The following is an 18,384-nucleotide window of genomic DNA, read 5'->3' as shown; positions in this document are numbered from 1 at the left end:
CTGAGTCAAGTCAGCTAGATTTATTACAAATTCTGTTCACATAACAGTATGTTCTGGAAGGACTTAGCTGTTATTTAACTTATATCTTTGTTCTATCAAAGATGCTACAGTGAGAGTCAACAAAAAAGTCAAACAATTAGACAAAGAAATGACCAACATTTTAAAACATTAAGCCATACGGTCTTGTTTGATTTTAATATTCTTATTGAAGGAGTTCTTTCTTTAGTCAAGTAATGTTTAAAACTGGCAAGAAATTCTTCTCATTTTAAAGTTGCTTAAAAGAAAGGGTAGCAGGTTTTATGGCAAACAAAAAAATTAGGAGAAAGTTTCTCTGGCACATTATATCTGACTTCTAATCTAACAATGCACCTGAGGTTATGGAAGGGTGGCTTAAATTGTAACATCCTATTGCTCATCATGGGTCCTATATAAAAAACAAACAGTGCACAAAATATTTCACAAAATATTAAGTTAATAATTTTTATGTTTTACAGATAGCCTATCAAAATGCAAAATAAAAGGCTCTCAAATTCCTCTTGTAAAGCTTGAAGACTGAAATTCATTCCTTGAGAGAAGAAATAGAGACACTTGAAAATTATTCACGGAAGACCTCTCTTATGGTAACAGTGACTTCTCAAATTGCCACCACCAAAAAAAATAAATATTTGCAATGTTGACAGAGCCTTCAAACTCTAGTAGCATTCAGATGCCTCACAGAGCAAAACCACATAAGCCCCATGACACTGGCAAACAGACTGCTACCTTGTTCTTGCTGTTAGATGTCACTTATTTCTCTTATTGCCTTCTTCAGCCAAGAAATACACATTAAAAATTTTAATTCACACTAAGAATTCAGTAAATATAATAATACACTCACCCTACCATGCTTATGCATACAGAAGTTTTCATTTTCATCATGAAGGACAATTACTGACCAATCCTACATTTTGAGACTATTTGGATAATTTAATAAAGCTAGTATGTGGCTGTAGTCAGATATTAAACTGGTGCTTATAAAAGATATTGCCTCCTGATACAGTTTAGTATTTTGTACTATTCACAACAGTTAACAAAGGTCTGTCAGACTGTACTCTTAGTTAATAACCTAAAGCCAGTAAAGCCAGCTTACTATTTTGGGTGGAAAATGAGAGCGCAGAATTTGAATGCTATTAAACAAATGCAATTTTGAGTTGAAAATAATCAATGTATAAAGAGAGTCATTACCCAAATATAAATTTGGATTCTTAAAAGTAATTAAAAAAAATCCATTATGAATACTGTGTAAGCACCTCTTATTTATAAAATTAAACATCAATAGAGTAAAAGTTACTTCTCTAAATATGATACTAAAGCATACGTACAGGTACAAAATAATTTGAAATCAAAAAAACAACTCTTGCAAAAGCATATTATTATACTAATCTAATTCAAATTAGAATGGCAAATACATAAAGCAATGAAAATCAGAGCTTTAAATAGCAGAAAATATTTTTAAATTTGAGTAATAAACAATAAATTTAAACTGCAGACAATGCACATGTCACTGTCTGGAAAAACTCATCTACATTGCCATTAATTTAAGTGACTTGTTCTGAGTTTGCAACTTATGAGTGATAATTCACAAGGTTTAATCAATAAGTAGAGCTATTAGTCATATAATTTCATGTCTAGATTCTGGTGAGACCTTCTTTTTTGCTCCCACAACCATCCCTGTCATTGTGGTTATTTCATTTTTAGACATCACAAAATACACCTAGGACCTAAATTAAACAGCACAGTCAACATTTTATTAGGGAGAATGTTTAAATATTTTCTCTAATCTCACAGGGGAAAAAAACCCAAACACTTCGCACAGAAATATCCATCTTGAAAACAACAACAAAAAGTTAACAAATAGATTTTGTTTCTGAGGGCAAGGCTGAATTAAATAGTCATAGATTTTTGTCTCAGTTATTTTAAATGGAATTTAGCTGTAAGCACAGATAGCTATGCTTCAGCAATTATTCAGTTCAGTAGAGAACAATTTGCAGGATTAGTCAATCTACATTAGCTGTGTCAACATCTGTGGGATTTGCATTGACAGCAATTCATAAATCTATCACCTGGAGTGCAAGAATACCTTCGCAAATCTATGTTATGCTAGAGTACCATTCATGCAGAATCATCACTTCCCCGCCTCCTCATTAACAAGTAGTTTTCTACTTACAACATTTAGTTCCCTTTACATTCCACTCCTACCAAAACCAAAATACAGCACTAGAATTATTAAAAAAAAAAAAATCCTTTAACTTGGCCTCTCTTTAAAAAAAGCTGTTAAAGAATGAAAGTATTTCTCAGGTGATGGTTTGTATTTTACCAGAAGTTACCAATATCTTTGGATTAAACTGCAGCAAGGAGAACCTTTCTCTACTGAAATGTGTCAGAACAGACTTGCTGTGTATTTGAAATATTATTTTACCCCCACGGTTATATTTCCTTGTCGTACACATTAGATTTCCTCATGGTGCCCAAAACAGAGACTTGAAACCTGGACCCTCCGATTAGACCAAACCAAAAATAACTGAAAAATTCTTCTGCAAAATTTATGCTTTTTTTAAAAAAAAATCTGTTTAGAAATATCGTATCCCTTTATTTTAAAGATACTTTCAAAAGTACTTTATCAACTGAGATGGTCAAGTTCAGGTCAGTGCCTTATACACATCTTACCACATAAACAAACAAGCACTGCATTCTGACTGCTATGGATTCTGAAGTTCTCATCGCATCCAATATTTTGCCACCACAAACGAAGTTAAAACTGGGATAACAATGTCCATCTTTAATCCCAAATACTTATTTTGGTGACACTGCTTGAGGGATAACTAGGTAGAAGACGGGAAGAGAAGTAGCTAGAGCTCTTTAATGTATTCAGAGCTCTATGTACATTCTATTGACAAGATGATAGTTGAACAAATTCAGATCAAAAAAGCTGTTCTACTCGTATACTCCAGAAAGACTCACAACATTCTTAGCATTAAACAACTGCCTTAAATCACCACTGCACTAAGGCAGGGGACCATCCTAGAAATATTTACTCTGTAGTTGTCTATCTGTTATTAAAAAGAGAGGCAGTCAGTAAACTACATGAATTCAATGTTTTTCCCTATTTAGGTTTCTCATGTGTCATGAATTTCATGAATCTGCACTTACAAGTTTTACAGCTTCATCTTACCTTGCAAAGAAAACTGATGTTAAAACCAAGGGACTGTGCATTTCTGGAGCCAGAGTTCATGTAGTTTCCAAGGAAGAGCACTAACTCTAAAAGCTTACTAAAGCTTTCACTCTTCTTCAACTCTTCACAAGCTAGTGTAACCGCCATAATGTCAGGTTTGATATTGTTTACGTGCTCTTCAAACATAAGCTTGAAAAGGATCCCATTAAGCCGTGACCGCAACATTTTCACTGAACTCATCTACAAAATAAAAAACATTAAATCAGAAGAAAAAAAAACCCAAAAGCTTATTTATGCAAAATAGCTTATATTAAAACACAATATTGTGCAACCAGCAAGACTACAGTTTCTGTATGTTTTCATTGCCTATCTTATATTTCCAGGAATCCGTACCTGCCCACAGGTATTTTTCCCCAAACCGTACACTTTGCCTGAAAAAAATTCAGTGAAGCAAAACATTGAAAACAAGCAAGTCCTTTGTGTTACTAAACCATTTAACTCGTGAATTCCAAACTCACTGGCAAGAAATGCACACTGCCAAAACTCTTCCTCCCAGCAAAGGGCATGTAAGCCAATTCTACCAGTTAACAAGAATCGAAGGTCAGCCTGAAGGTCCATGTGGCAAACATTTCATCGCCTGTCCAGTGAAGTTACCCTTGAACTCTGCTATTTACCTATTTCCTAAAACTAAGCTTCTTGGTTTTTCTTCCTTCAGGAATGGTACAACAATCTCAAGTGTGTGTGCTGATACCAGCACAAATGCAAACAGCTACACTTCAGTCTGATTAAGCTAAAGATTTATACCTTCCATTTTTAGACTCTTTTACCAAGCTGACGCATAGCTCTCGACTGTGGCTCCTGAGAGACCATGAATTCTGAGAGGCCCTTGTGGAAGGACTTGGGAATATCTAAGTGAGTTTGAGACACACGAGATCAAGCTTCACTAGTCAGATATTTCTATAAAGCCAAGGTCACATTCATACCATTGTTGATGAAGTATTTTCTGCCATTGTACTGATGTGAGCTGTTAATTGTGGTATTTACAGATGACATCAGTGCTACATCTAACAAGGTGTTTACTTTTACAGTCTTTAATTAAAATGAAACCCAAATTGGGTTTTGTTCAGTTATTATCTAGACTTATAGCAAGTTATAAAATAATATGAATCCTATCAGTATTGTTAGTCACCAAATAAGCCAAAAGGTATTTTAAAGATACACTATAATCTATTCGATCCTAAGACTTTTCAAGTTCACACAACCATCAAGTCCCAGTCTGTGTATCCCAAAGAATAATCAGATTCTGGAAGTGAATAAAGAGGTTTTAGGTGAAACTGAATTTATATAAAAACCAATATACCTAGAGATACTAAAGTAAGGATATACTTCCAGTATACTTTTTCAGTTGTGATCCCATGACATCATGTCTTGTAGGCAACATACTGCTTGCTTTTTAACCTCTTGTCTTTTCTGCCCTTTAAACAAATTTTGTAAAACTACTGCCCAAGATATTATCACCTTTATGTTCAGACTCTTTGCAGAGGTAGTACAATACTCATTCCTTCCCAACCTGATAAAAAGATGGCAGGTTATAAATCACAGCATGGTAACATGGTAAATGACAGAGATACTGAAAAATATCTACAATAGTGATTCATTAGTTTAAATCCCCAAGACCAATGTCATTATGCTAGCTACCAAAATATGTCCACGACTTTCATATTTTGCACAAGTGATCAATAATATTTCCTCCTACTTAGCAGCAGAGTGTAATTCACAAGAGATATTTAAATTTAAGAAGAAAAGACATACTGAAAATTTTTAATCCATTTAAAAATTTTCATTTCAATGCAAGAATGGTTACCTCCTAAATCTAACTCCTAATTTTAATTATCAGAATACAGAAAGATTTCTCTCCCAAGGTATTCACTATTAGTGGTGTTCCTGAAGCACTTTGTCCCCCTGAAAGAAAAGTTTTGTTATATGACAAATTACAGATCTTAGCTATCAAAACAGAAAGATTTTTATGTGCTCCTGTCCCTGTTGCCCAAAGCTTTACCATGGCTCCTTAAGGAACCATGATTTTTCTATTGGTGTTACACACCACAGACAGCTACCAGGACCAGCAACAATAACTTCCACAGGAAAGACTTGAATAATGATGAATTCATACTAAAATGAACATAAATATGAAGGCACTCCAGATGGTCTCAAACAATTCACGTGATCAGACTGGAACAAGGAAAAGGAAAGGATCAGAAAATAAGTGTTTCAGCATAACTTGCAATCTTTTCTTATGCAACTCCATTGTCACAAACTTCTCTGTGAGCCTCTTTAAGCCAACATCATGCAAAATCCTGAAATATTCTTCTAATCATTCTGTATTTGAGAAATATCATACTGAAAACATCTGCCTTGAAAGGATCTACCTTCGCTGAGCTGCAGTAGATGGAATTAAAATTAATCACGTAATTTGTTTTAACTTTTGTAGAACAATCTCCAATTACTGATTTTACTCAAAATTGCACAAAAAGCTTGTCAAAAGCTTTAGATCCTGAAAACAAAGTGCAGCAAAACACATATAAACCAACAGAACAGCATGACTGAAATACTTGTGAAGTATAATCCTTTATAATACTTCAGCCAATTTGTACTTTCTTTTTTTAATGCTTTGAGGTGTCATGGAACACTGACCATTTATTTGTTTTGCAAGGTAGTTTGATCCCAAACCAGTAGTAAGTTTTAATTTAATTTGCTGATCTGTATAATATTTAAGAAGCATCTTGACAATAAGAGCTGTTTCAGGTGGGTTGTTTCCTTAGAATTCAAACCATTTTTATATACATTATTCTCTTTATGTCCCCACCCTGCCCCGTTTTCTCTTTCATATGCATGTTTCCAAAAACGTATCTTCAATGGTTGATGAACATATTGAACTTAAAGGAATCTTCTGAAAACAGGCAAAGTGCAAAAATTGTATTCACTGAGAAAAAGGTCAAACTGTTTCTAGTTCTAAAAAATTAGCGTCAAAGGCATATAAGAAACAACACATTCAAATAGGTGCATGTAACAGCAAGCATTAGCTTTCACCACAAACAGTTAAAGCAGCAAGAAAACTGGGAATTTGTTTTCCAGCTGTGAGCACTGAACTGCGTGTCATTATTTCCCCTTCTGAGCTTTCATAAAGGTCCTTGTCTGAATTCTCTACCTAATCAAGTTCTTTACTTTTTTATTATCATCATTCAATTCTCAAGCCCTGTATTAAAACTAGGATCAAAGGTTATTGGAGAAAGAGGCAAAAAGCACAATTAAATTTGCCTCATTTCTTAAGGAAAAAAGCTGACATTCCTATAATACAAATTTGTCAACTTAGCCTCTTACCTATAATATATTAAACAGTTAACTTCTTTTTTCTAGCAACGTTCTATAAAGATTAATTTTTCAGCAGCTCTAGAAATTGCAATGAGGCAAAACAAGTGGCAAATAAATTCAATTAAAATGACTGAATGACTCTAAACTAATGCAGGTGCAATAAACTTGTACAGTTCTTCCCACTTCATCTACCTCCCAGCAAGGACTGTTCAGGAGAGGTAATCCAGGTTATACAGCAAAAAGGGTCACAGAATCTGCATCTACTCAGTGAAACTTACCCTCTTGCATTAACAATGAAATTACTGATAACTCAGCTGAAGGCATTTTTGCATTCATTAGAAACCAGCAAAAAACCACCAAAACCCAACCCTTCCACTTTTCCAGAACACACACCAGAAAGGGAATTCTTTGGTCAGTTCCAGGCACTTGTTTTGTTGGTTCACTAAAAAGATATTAACTAAGATTTACACCACATAATTGTGGGGTGATCTTTTTAAAAGTGGTAATGTTCTTCTTAACTTCAAAACTCACAGTTGGTGGTAAAGTGGATAAAGTTTTTTTGAGTTTAAGTACCACTAACACTGCAAAAGATTTTATTATTTTGTTTTTTTTAGCCTGTCCTGAGTTGACAGGAAATAGTGGGTAGTCACACTTTATAGCACAGATGAACCTTATGCTTTTATAATACTTAAACTGTTCAACTGGTACCAAAATTGAAAGCAAGTATCCTTATTGAAGTTGCAGCTCTTCCCAGAACATTAAAAAAAAAATAAAATTAACTCTTACCCACAAGTTTCACATTTAAAAATCAGAGAACATTCTGCCTAGCTTTTTTAATGTTATACAACTGATTCAGTTAATCTGTTTTTCTTGCTCTGCTTCAATATCACTGCAAACTGTTCTTTATATGAAGTTATATTGCCTTTTTTGATTCCAGGATATAACTTCGAAAACAGATCCAATAACTAATTTGACTATATAATTGATTTTAACTTTTCATGTAAAGGAAAACTCAATTCTAATTTTCATTGACATAGCTGAGTATTAAGTTAATTGATTTCTTCTAATAAGTTAATAATTTGCTAAGTATAGTTTTTCTACACACATTTTAAGCAACTTATTGCAATCTTTATTAAACTGATGGGCACAGTGATTATCCAATTAACATCTAATAATTAACATATCTAAATTTACATACAAATAAGGGTACACATTTTAAATACTATTTAACAGTCTTGCTGTCTTCTTCTATTCCTAAACATATTCGTAACATCAAGGTTAGGATTGTTAATGCAAAACTCTGAAATTAATTCGACACATAGCGAAAAAGGACTCAAGTCAAGTAAAGAGCTTAAGTTCAGCTGCATTTCTTCCACTTTAATGGATTGTTCAATTAAATCAAAATTGGAAATGAAATCAGCATTTTTAGTAGTATTAATGCACTTAGAGGCCTCTAAAAATAAGACAGAATCACTCCCCATAAGGAAATGTAATATTTTTTATTAGACCAGATGGTAAAGTTGAATAAGCAAACAAGCTTCAGGAAACACAGTCCCTTCATACGGCAAACATCACCATTTGGAGATGTTTGATTAAGCAGTTTTTTCTAATTAATGTTCCATTAAATACTTTTAAATTCTTGACCAACTGCAAAAGTTGAGAATTCCTGAAAGGAATGAATCGACGAAAAAGTGATCACGACTATATTAGTACTGTCAGAAAATAAGGATACTTTTATGACTTGTTCAATACAATCGAGTGAAAAAAACAAGGACCATTTACTTTCAATCGTAATAATCATAAATCAAATAAATGCATGATCCCCGGGTATGTAAGACAACCAATAGAGATGATAGAGCTTCCCAAGTGACTTTCATTTATAATTGTATAATTTTCTGGGAAACAAACTGCCAGCAGAATCAGAATGATTACAAGAAGGAAACAAATCATACTACACTATAAAAAGAATGAGGAAAAAAGAGTTAAGTAGCAGACCTGATAGACATCTGATAAAGAAAAAAAAAACCAAACACAAACAAACTATCCAACAGTGGCAAAAACTCAAGGCTACTCCTCTCCACTCAAGTGGTTTTCAGATATCTATCAGTAAAACAAATTGACATGGATTCAAGCTCTGGTAAAAAGTGTACTAAAAACACTTACTATCTACACATACTTAACTAATTGTATATTGGCAACTTCATTAAATGCTTCTGGTTTACCACTACATAAGCCAAAGAACTATTCTTCCTAACCTGCAGTCTTCTGAATTGGAGGTAAATAATTTTCCAATAACGAGAACAAAAACATTCTCCAAGTGTTCTCATATACTTAAGTTTTGTAGGATCTCAGTACAATGATAGAAAACTTAATTTTTGCACTGTCATTCACTCATCGTGCAGCCAATTCACATGCAAACAGTCAAACTAGAGCATCAGTTACATTCTTTCACTTATCAAATTCACACTCATCCAACCAAGAAGCAGCTGAATTCGTAGCAAAGAGTTAAAGAGATTTATTATTTGCAGGTTTTCTTTACTTTAGGAGAAAGATTTCCACTGTCTTGGATCAGCCTTTTGATTATCTATAATAATTACACCTGAAATTGATTTTCAGTCTTTCATTTCCAGCATCATATACCCAAAATGAAAAGGCCATTAGTCAACTATGACCAAATTGGCACAAAATGCAAAACCTGATCCTGCCTGTCCTAGGCCCCGCCAAAATTTCAGACTAGGTGATTAACAACGTTGCAGACATAAATGAGTGTCTCTCATAATACCTTCTGCACAGAGGTAAAACTGGGGAAATAACTTGATCTACAAAAAAACAGCCAGCACATCATCTCTACATACGTGGCTAGATATAGTTACCCCAATTCTTAAAAACCACATGCTTCTATGAAAATCTAGGCATAATTTATTAAAAAATAAAATCAATACCCTAAAGTTTGTCAGAGAAGTCATTGATATCTTTAATTATCTAAATCCTCTACAAAAATCTCACTAGGTGAAATTATGTATGTGTGCGTGTGCGTGTGTGTCAAAAAGCCCTCCACACTCAAAAGGCACTTCTGAAGCCAAATTATGCTCAAATCCAGAGCTTTTTAGTAAGAAGCTGGTTTCACTCTTTCCTTTCAAGAGACCTCTATTTCTCTTTTAATACATTTTAATGTACATAACACCATAAAAATCCAGCAAAAGCAAACCTAGCTCCTGCGGAGTTAGGGATGAATTCTAAACACATTAGGCTATCATCATCGGAATAATCTTTTAGACTGACAAAGTGAAAACAGGAACTAATTTGCCTAAGGACTTATCAGGTATTTGGAAGACCAGAAGCAGAAAAAAGAGTCTTCCACATCCTCGCTTAATACTCTGCATCAGACAATCAACTACCAGCACATATTAGGGCAACTTATGCAAATTCTATAATTTGATTTGGAGACAGGTTCTAGCCATTATAATACTCAGTATCCCAACTTCTGGAATAGCTATATGTATTGAACACTAGTAAAAGCAACAGAATACGATCTACAATTTCAGTTCTAATATGAATCCACACCTCTTCTACAGCAGTTTTGCAAGTTTCTGTGTGTTTGTATATATACATACACATTTTATACGTATATATGCATACATACATGTATGCGTATATACACATGTACACATAAAATATACACACAAACTTTTTTTTTTAATGAAAGCGTAAAACACGACATGAGATATTTTGGGTATATTAACTCTTTCAGCTGTTTACAGGTTTTGATACAGCATAATAGTTTATCAAAGTTGTCGATGCCATTGATTTAATGGGTCTTTTATGACTTCTTGGCAATGTAACTACTTGAACCTACAGTGTTCTCCATAATTGTTTAATAAACACACAAGACTTGCATACAAGCCAAGACAGTCAGACAAAAGATTTGGTTTGCCTGTTGCTCTTAACTGCACACTATAATTCTTCCAGAAAAACACCTAATATGTATTTTCAGAGATTTTTGTATTATTACTCATCAATAAATAGATGGTAACTTTTCCTACTGCAGGACTTGCAAAAACATTCACCAAAATATTTTAAACCTAAATTTTTTCTTTTTAACGTATTTGACAAAATAGAACTCTCCAGTTAATTATTGCACTAATACATACCACAACTCCAAATTGTTCTGGCTCAGCAAGATCATTATATTCATCCTTTAATTCGGCCAAGGCATTGAGTTCTTTCTGCTCAGGAAGATTCTTCACTAGGTTCTAAAACAAACAAGGCATCATATTAAATTTGTTATATTAAACTAGCTGAGATCTTAAAATAACATGCTTAAAATACCACAACATGGAAATGCACGAGGAAATTATGGGAAGCTTATTTTATTTATGCAGCTTTAACACTATATAAACATTAAATCAAACCAGTAATTATTTAATACAGATATCAGCACTTCTGTTACAGTCTCTAATTTGAAGAATGCCTTCTCTGTATTAAAAAGTTAGACAACACTCCTTGATGCTATCAGACCCTGAAGAATTATACTCTATCTACAATCTTTTCTTAGCCCTCATGATTGCATCTTGCTCATTAAGTATTAATTAAGAATTAACTGATCTGTGTAAAGCAAGACATTCAAAACAGCTGTGCACAAACTTCACTTAAGAACACTTTACACACCAAAAAAAGAGCAACATCTCAAAATTGTACAGATCTTCTGGATGACAAGTATAATGGAACTCAGTAAAAAGTAGAACTTGCTTGAAATCTTATCCATATCCCCAAAGGAAATTATATGATCTTGACATCTCAAAACACAGATATGCTAAATGTATAAAATATATATATTAAGGCTGAAGAATACTTTAAGAAATACTCAGTAAAAGTTTAGGTTGTATTTAAATTTTGATATATATGTTAGTTGAAAACAAAAAAGTAATTCTTCAAGGGAAAAATAGTAGACATTTACATTCAAGCAAGCTAGCAAGAGTCAATAGGCCTTTTTTGTTCAAAAAGGTTCATAAATCTTAACATCAAAAAACCAAAGTGAATTAAAATATTATTGATATGATTACACTACAACTTTCCATACACACAGAGGGTGCCCTTCATTTCATTTCCAATCTCCACTAACCACATTTGTTTATATTAAAGAATTGTGACAGGAAAATTAAGAAGCAAAAATGACATAATATTTTAGATACTGGATACGGGTTCCAAAACACTGTAGTAACTTGGAGGCAAGCATGTTCCTGTGGGGTTTCAGAGGGCAAGTACTAGCTACTGAAGAAATCAAAAAGAAATTAATTGGAGACATATACCTATAGAAGAGAGGCAGAAATACCTCCAGACCTAGGTGAACACAGCATCCCTCCTGCTTTCCCACTGTGGCCCTTAGGGTGATTTTTTTTTTTGGGGGGGGGCCCCAATTGCCTAACCCATAGTAAAAGGATGCAATCTGTTTCTGTGACCTAGGGGATTTATAGATGCTTACTATGCATACAGGGGCCAAAGAAGTAGTGCATTTCTGCTATTAGTAACTTCAAAAATCAACATGAGATTCACTCAGCTCCACAGTGCAACGATTCCTGTACCAAATAACTAAGAAAAAACACGCCATCACACAGAAATAATTTTTTCTTCTACACAAACACAATGAGTACCAAGGTACTGAATAGAAAAGGGGTAAGTCCATATGTTCTTCAACAAGAAGTTTCTATTTTATGAAGCCACCCTCTGAAACTTGCCTAAGTAAATGGTAGAACCACCGTCAGGTTTAGAGGTTTACTTCCAACAAAGTGTCTATGGAATATGCAATTCTATAGCATTAATTACTACACAGATTTTAGTAAAGATACAGTAATGTGTTACAGCTACAAAAAATTGAATCTTTTGATAATTTCTGCAACACTAGTCATAGAAGTAAAACATTTCAGAACATGTTCCTTTAACTTGAAGCTCTTTGGGTTATTAGCACATCAGTTCTCCTCCTACCAGAAAAGGTGCATTGCCACGTGTTCCCATAAGATAGGAAAAAAATAGAAGGGACATGCACATTGACACTATCAGAGAACCGGTAACGACTGTTTAGGTCTATGTCACAAAAAGACTCTGATATGAAAAAAAGTTACGTGCCTTTTAAAAGCAGAAAAGCAACCAGCGCTACAGAAGCTTTTTTCCCCCAGATATAAAAATCTTAATTGGAAAAGGCCTGTATTATTAGAGGTACACACATCTTATTTTTAGAACATATTAATCTTGCCATCAGTCTTGCAATACTGTTATTTGTTAGGAGAATTTCATTACTTATCACTCTGCCAGGCTTGATGAAGTAGGCATTAAGGTACAACTTTCAGAAAGGCACCAGTCTAATTTGTCAAATTTGCAAGTGATAGCTAACTTAATTCTCCGAACTGAAAGAATCAAACATTCACCCATCTTAATAAGGAAAAATAATGATGACAAGCAGTCTCATACAAGCGTCCCTGTTACAGAAAGACTTTTTACACTTACACCCTGGAGCTACCGAGTGTCTGAGCATTCAGAGTTCAATATACTTGACAGAAATAAGCATCAGATTCACCTGGATATCATACAATTAAGCTATGGCATCATGTTTAAACTTAAGCATGCCTCCTTTCCTATTAACCCAAAACCATGTCCCACAAATTTCTACTTAAACAAATATTAAGTATCTGTAAAACATTCTTGCTCATTTAATTGACTGTTTAATCCTGGTAAAGATCAAAGACATGAACTAACTAAATATTGTATTTTTTTTAACCTATTTTCATTAGGTAGACTATTTACCAAATGCTGTCATTAATTATTTAACAGCATTTGTAAGAAATGTGTATTTCATTACACATTAATAAACTTACTACAAAACATTATTTTTCCATCAATGTAAAAATACAAGTACCTACTACTAAAACTGCCTTTTTTTTTTTTTTTTTTTTTTAGCCATGCCACCAAAATCTGTTAGCATGCTTGATCATTACTTTTTCTTCATCCACACTCCTTTATGGTCTAGAGCTAACAGACCAACTCATTTTACTGTCAGCTTCTACAGAGAGTTTGGCTCTACTAGCACTGCAGCACCCTAAATATATGTTTGAATATGTTTACTTTCATTAACTGTATTGAATAACTGAAAACGAAGCTCTAAAGCATGCAGTGATGACATACTCCAATCCTTGTCTGTACTTTAGGAAACAGAGGTTCATAATGTATTCATGATGATGTGGGTTTAAATAAAAATAAAAATGGTTTACATAAACACAAGAAGTAGTAGAAATCTAAGGCTGACATTAAGAGGCTGAAACTATCACTCACTACTCTCTGTCACAATACCCTGAATTCTGCTAAACATGATGTTTGACAACTGTATGTTTACAAGAACTTTATCTCAAAGACACACTGGGATTTGAGAATATTTTTTTCCTACCGTGTTTTTCTCATGGAAGAGTTACAACAGTATAGAGTCTACCATGTACTCAAACTGATTAATCCAATTAATTTTAATAAGTATCACAACATAAGTTTGAAAAGCAGCAAGAAACAAGGACTTGAGAAGCATAACTGAAAAAGCACTTTTCCTATACGCTCAGTTATGCTATACCCATTTGGCTTTCACCACTTTGATACTTAGAACAAAGCAGTTTCCACATGTGCATTTTTATAAAGTACAAGTTTTTCTAAGCATGAAAGAAAGCAAGGTTTGCTTTGTAAATTTTTTCCAAACAGTAGTATTGAAAACTGTTAAACTAGTAAATTAGTTAATAACTCAGTCAGAAGATTAGAATAAAAATAAACCAGAACAGAATGAACACAAAATAGATGATACAGCCCATTTACCCCAGCACAGTTCTAAGAATATCTTTAGAAACACAGAAGGAATCTCTTCCGTGTTACCAGCTAAGTCTCCCCGCTACTAGAAGCAACTATATCACACCGTTCCTTGAAGAAGTGGGCCAATCTCTATATCCTCATTTTTTTGATGATTATAGGCACCTCAGTTTCTTGATATTGCATTCACGATAAATTCATATACATTTATTCTGGTGCTAACATTGCCTTTTACTTATGCAACTTCATTTTTCTCCCCAATGCACATCACTCTTCTCCCCATATAGTTATAATGTAGTCATATTCCCTCTCAGCTATTTATATTCCTAATCTAATCAAGCCAATCTTTTCTAGCCTCCTTCTGTAGACTGTTTCTCCATCCCTCAATCACTGTAAGTAGTTTTTAAGTTCGGCTTCTCCATTTTAAATTCATTTTTGAGAAATGTACCAAGTATCTTAGATAAGGTCTTAGAATTGCATTATTCAAAAGCATAATAATTATCCTCTCTACTGGAAATACTTATCTGATACACCCTGCAATCACATTTGCCTTTTTTATAGTGTACCGGCTCTGGCTGGGATGAAGTTAATTTTCTTCACAGCAGCCCATATGGTGCTGTTTTGACTTGTGACCAAAACACTGTTGGTAACACACCGGTGTTTTAGTAACAGTGCTTGTGCAGCTTAAAGGTCTTCTGTTTCTCATTCTGCAAGTGGCCAGAGTGGGCAATCTGCACCTGTGGGCAAGTGGTTGGGACCGGGTGAGGGCTTAGCTGCTCCACAAACAAACAGCTACACCGCAGTGGCAGCTGTACTTGTCCTGTTGAGCACAGACTCTCTAGTACCTCTCCTCAATCCTTTCCAACTGATAAGCAACCATTACATTAGCTTCCAGCATTTTACAATTAACATGTAAGATGATGACCTTGTACTTCACCATAACACATTACATCCTATTTCTATTAATCCAGGTCTCAAGCTATCTCTACGTTTGTTACAGAGATAATTATACCAATATGAAACTATTCCGCATTTGAGGTATTCAAGGTGGGGTTTTTTCCTCCCTATTGATTTTTGATTTTACTAATCCTGTAGGCTTCTCAATCAAATGATCTGATATCCCTGATCAATGAACATGAACTTAAGACTTCTTACTTATTTCCAATCATGTGCTTATGTTTTTTGTGAGAAGACAGTCTTACTCAGGCCAAAGACAGGGAAGGAGGAAAGGGTAAATAGAGGCCCAGTATGTTAGCTAGAATGTGAATCTGTGTATGGTATTAAAATAAACCAATTCAACACCAGTATTGCTGTTGTGCTACATTTGCATACCATGTCAGGTTTACATGTTTCTCTGCTGCACTCTCTCACTGCCCAAAGATCATGAGGAACAGTGTACACACTTGCTCTCCTCCTACTATGAAGAAATCGGAGAGGGATGTAAAGAAGCTGTACTCCATACTTTCTTTTCTCCAGCTGAGGGATTTTAGGTTCAAAATAAGACCAAACCAGCTTGCAAGCAGGTTTATTTTACAAATGTTTTTTTGGGTTGTAGCAGTATCCTGAAATATTCAGGTAGTTTCATCTATCACTAGTGACAATCTGAGTTGTTTCCACAAGATGACTGATGAAACTTCATTACCCACTAGCCTTAACCTGGTAAATGCTTGCCTTCAAAACTGAACAGCTAGAATTATCTGATATTTCCTCCACAAAGGGAAACTTCATAGAGATTTAGAAGTACTTTTGTTAACAGTGTCTTTTAAAAACAGTTTTGCGATCATATTCAAAAGTAGAAGTGAAATTTAAAAAAAAAAAAAGGTAAACACAACCAATACATTTGTAGCTGACATCCAGAAAACTCTACACCATTCTTACATTTGAATTCTTATACCTTCACTGCATTTTTATGTGAAAAACAAACTACGAACAAAGCCAGAAACATTTTTACATACCTGAATCAAGGATTCACTCAGCTTCTCTTCATCAACCTCTAAAATGATATTTTTTATTTCTTCATAAGGCAAACGGAAAGAACCCAAAAATATTGCTGAAATTCAGTAATAAATAATTAGAATCAAAAAGATTGATGCAAGGCGGCAAACAATTTCTAGCAACTCAAAAATCGTACCTTGATCTAAATTAAGATGATTCACAATTTCAAAGTTTTCTACATAAAACAAACAGTACCTGAGCCACACTGTTGCAGTTCAACTTATGAATTTCACTTCTCAGATATGAAACTATGACAACAGTTTTAACTGATTAATCAGCCTCAGTTGCTCCTTTGTAGTGTTACTTAGCTCTAGCAATAAATCCTATTTCTATGAATGGCAACCTATCTGCATTATTACCTAAAGAGACTTATTCAGCCCCTAGAAGACTGTAGCTATTATTTTTTTGTTTTCATAACCATGTATGAATAGCTGTACTGCATTTACAATTGGTTGAGTGACATTTACATGACATTCTAGAAAAAATTCCATGTCAAAAGGATAATGAAGAGCTGGGCTAAGACCAAAACCCAATACCCTAACTCTACCATGTTTTAGGGTAACTAAACTTTTACAAGGGACAATGTATATCATATACCCTTCAAAGATGGGAGTTCTCAAAGCAATTTGTTCTCAGGATGTATTAACATCTCAACAGAGCCCCATTCAATAAACTACAAAGCATCCCAACACAGATGGATTAGTATACCATTTTAATAAAGTGCTGTATATTCAACCTAACTACTGTGGCCAATTTTCCTGCATCCATATTTTCAAAACAAAGTTTTCTATAACTTGTGTCATAGAGAATTTTCTGCTTAAGAAAATGCGCTCATGGATGTGGTAATAAACAATGCACAGATTTAGTTTTACTCACTTCATTTGCCACAGGCATAGATGGACTAGTGACATTTTATGGTATTTCTAATTCAAATAAAAGAATCTACTACTCAATTACTGATTTACCTCTATAATTAAAGAGAAAAGCAGCAAGTTAATAGGTGGAGCTGTTTTCCTTATAATTTTTAGTAGTAGTAGTAGTAGTATTTGCACCTAACTTATCCTATTTCATAGTATGTTTCTCTTCAGAAGTCTAAACACTATCAAGGTCTATTTCCCCATCCTTCTAAACAGAAAAAACCGTTAGGAATGGTCTCTCAACCCCAACCCACAAAATTAACCAATGCTGTGCCTTTCCTTACACTTCCAGTCTAAAGCAATTAATGAAAGAATCAACTTTTTGCTACAAAAAAAAAATACAAATACAGTTCATTAACATTTAAGTCTACATCAATTTTCCACGTTACTTGAAGTTTTCCCAAGTTGTATAGTGATTTCAAATCATATGTAGGTAGAACACTTCCAAACTTAAGACTCATGTTCACATTAGCCATTTTTAGACAAAAAATATGAACATGTAAACAAAAAAGAAATAAAACATTTCAGAACAGTCATGTGTACATACTAATTAGATATTCACCTAATGCATCTGACATCACTTACATAAGTTTTGTGCTGTTTTTCCATCCAAAATTCTTAATTCTTTAATCTTTTTCTTTGACTGAGCTGCTTTCTTTTCTTCTGATTCTTCTACTGCTTTTTTAGCTGTAAAGAACATATTTATTAAATTTGGATTCATTATTACAACTGTTAAATCTAACAGACTAACAGCAACTCAGCTAGAAAACCATAATAATGCATCTAATTAGAATCACTTCAAGGCAAAATGAATCCATTGCCTCAAGGTACTGTAAAATATCCAAAGAAAGAAAGAAAATTTCATTTCACGTTTCTCCTAATTGTTAAGTGTTACTATGGCATTGACCAATTTTCCCAAGCACTATCAAAATACATAAATATATTTTAACCCACAAAATTTTTTATCTTCAGCTCCAGTTTATTCCAAGCACCTTTAAAAACACAGTGATTTGGTGTTACCTCAAAGCACGTGAATGCCCTCTATTGAAATAT

General features: G+C 33.9%; 1 protein-coding gene across 1 annotated transcript in view; it reads right to left on the bottom strand.

The window, feature by feature from the left end:
* Positions 1-18,384, bottom strand: part of DIAPH2 (diaphanous related formin 2) — a 245,612-nt gene that overhangs the window by 145,020 nt on the left and 82,208 nt on the right. The window contains exons 19-22 of the mRNA XM_075763093.1: positions 17,917-18,018; positions 16,375-16,469; positions 10,735-10,836; positions 3,212-3,451 (exon numbers count right to left, since the gene is read on the bottom strand). Coding sequence (XP_075619208.1) covers positions 3,212-3,451; positions 10,735-10,836; positions 16,375-16,469; positions 17,917-18,018 — 539 coding nt within the window. The remainder of the gene's footprint in view (positions 1-3,211; positions 3,452-10,734; positions 10,837-16,374; positions 16,470-17,916; positions 18,019-18,384) is intronic.

This window comes from Balearica regulorum, chromosome 11 (genome assembly GCF_011004875.1).
Source record: "Balearica regulorum gibbericeps isolate bBalReg1 chromosome 11, bBalReg1.pri, whole genome shotgun sequence".
Taxonomy (NCBI): Eukaryota; Metazoa; Chordata; class Aves; order Gruiformes; family Gruidae; genus Balearica; species Balearica regulorum.
The sequence above is the reverse complement of the archived record's forward strand: the minus strand, read 5'-3'. Positions and strand labels throughout refer to the sequence as shown.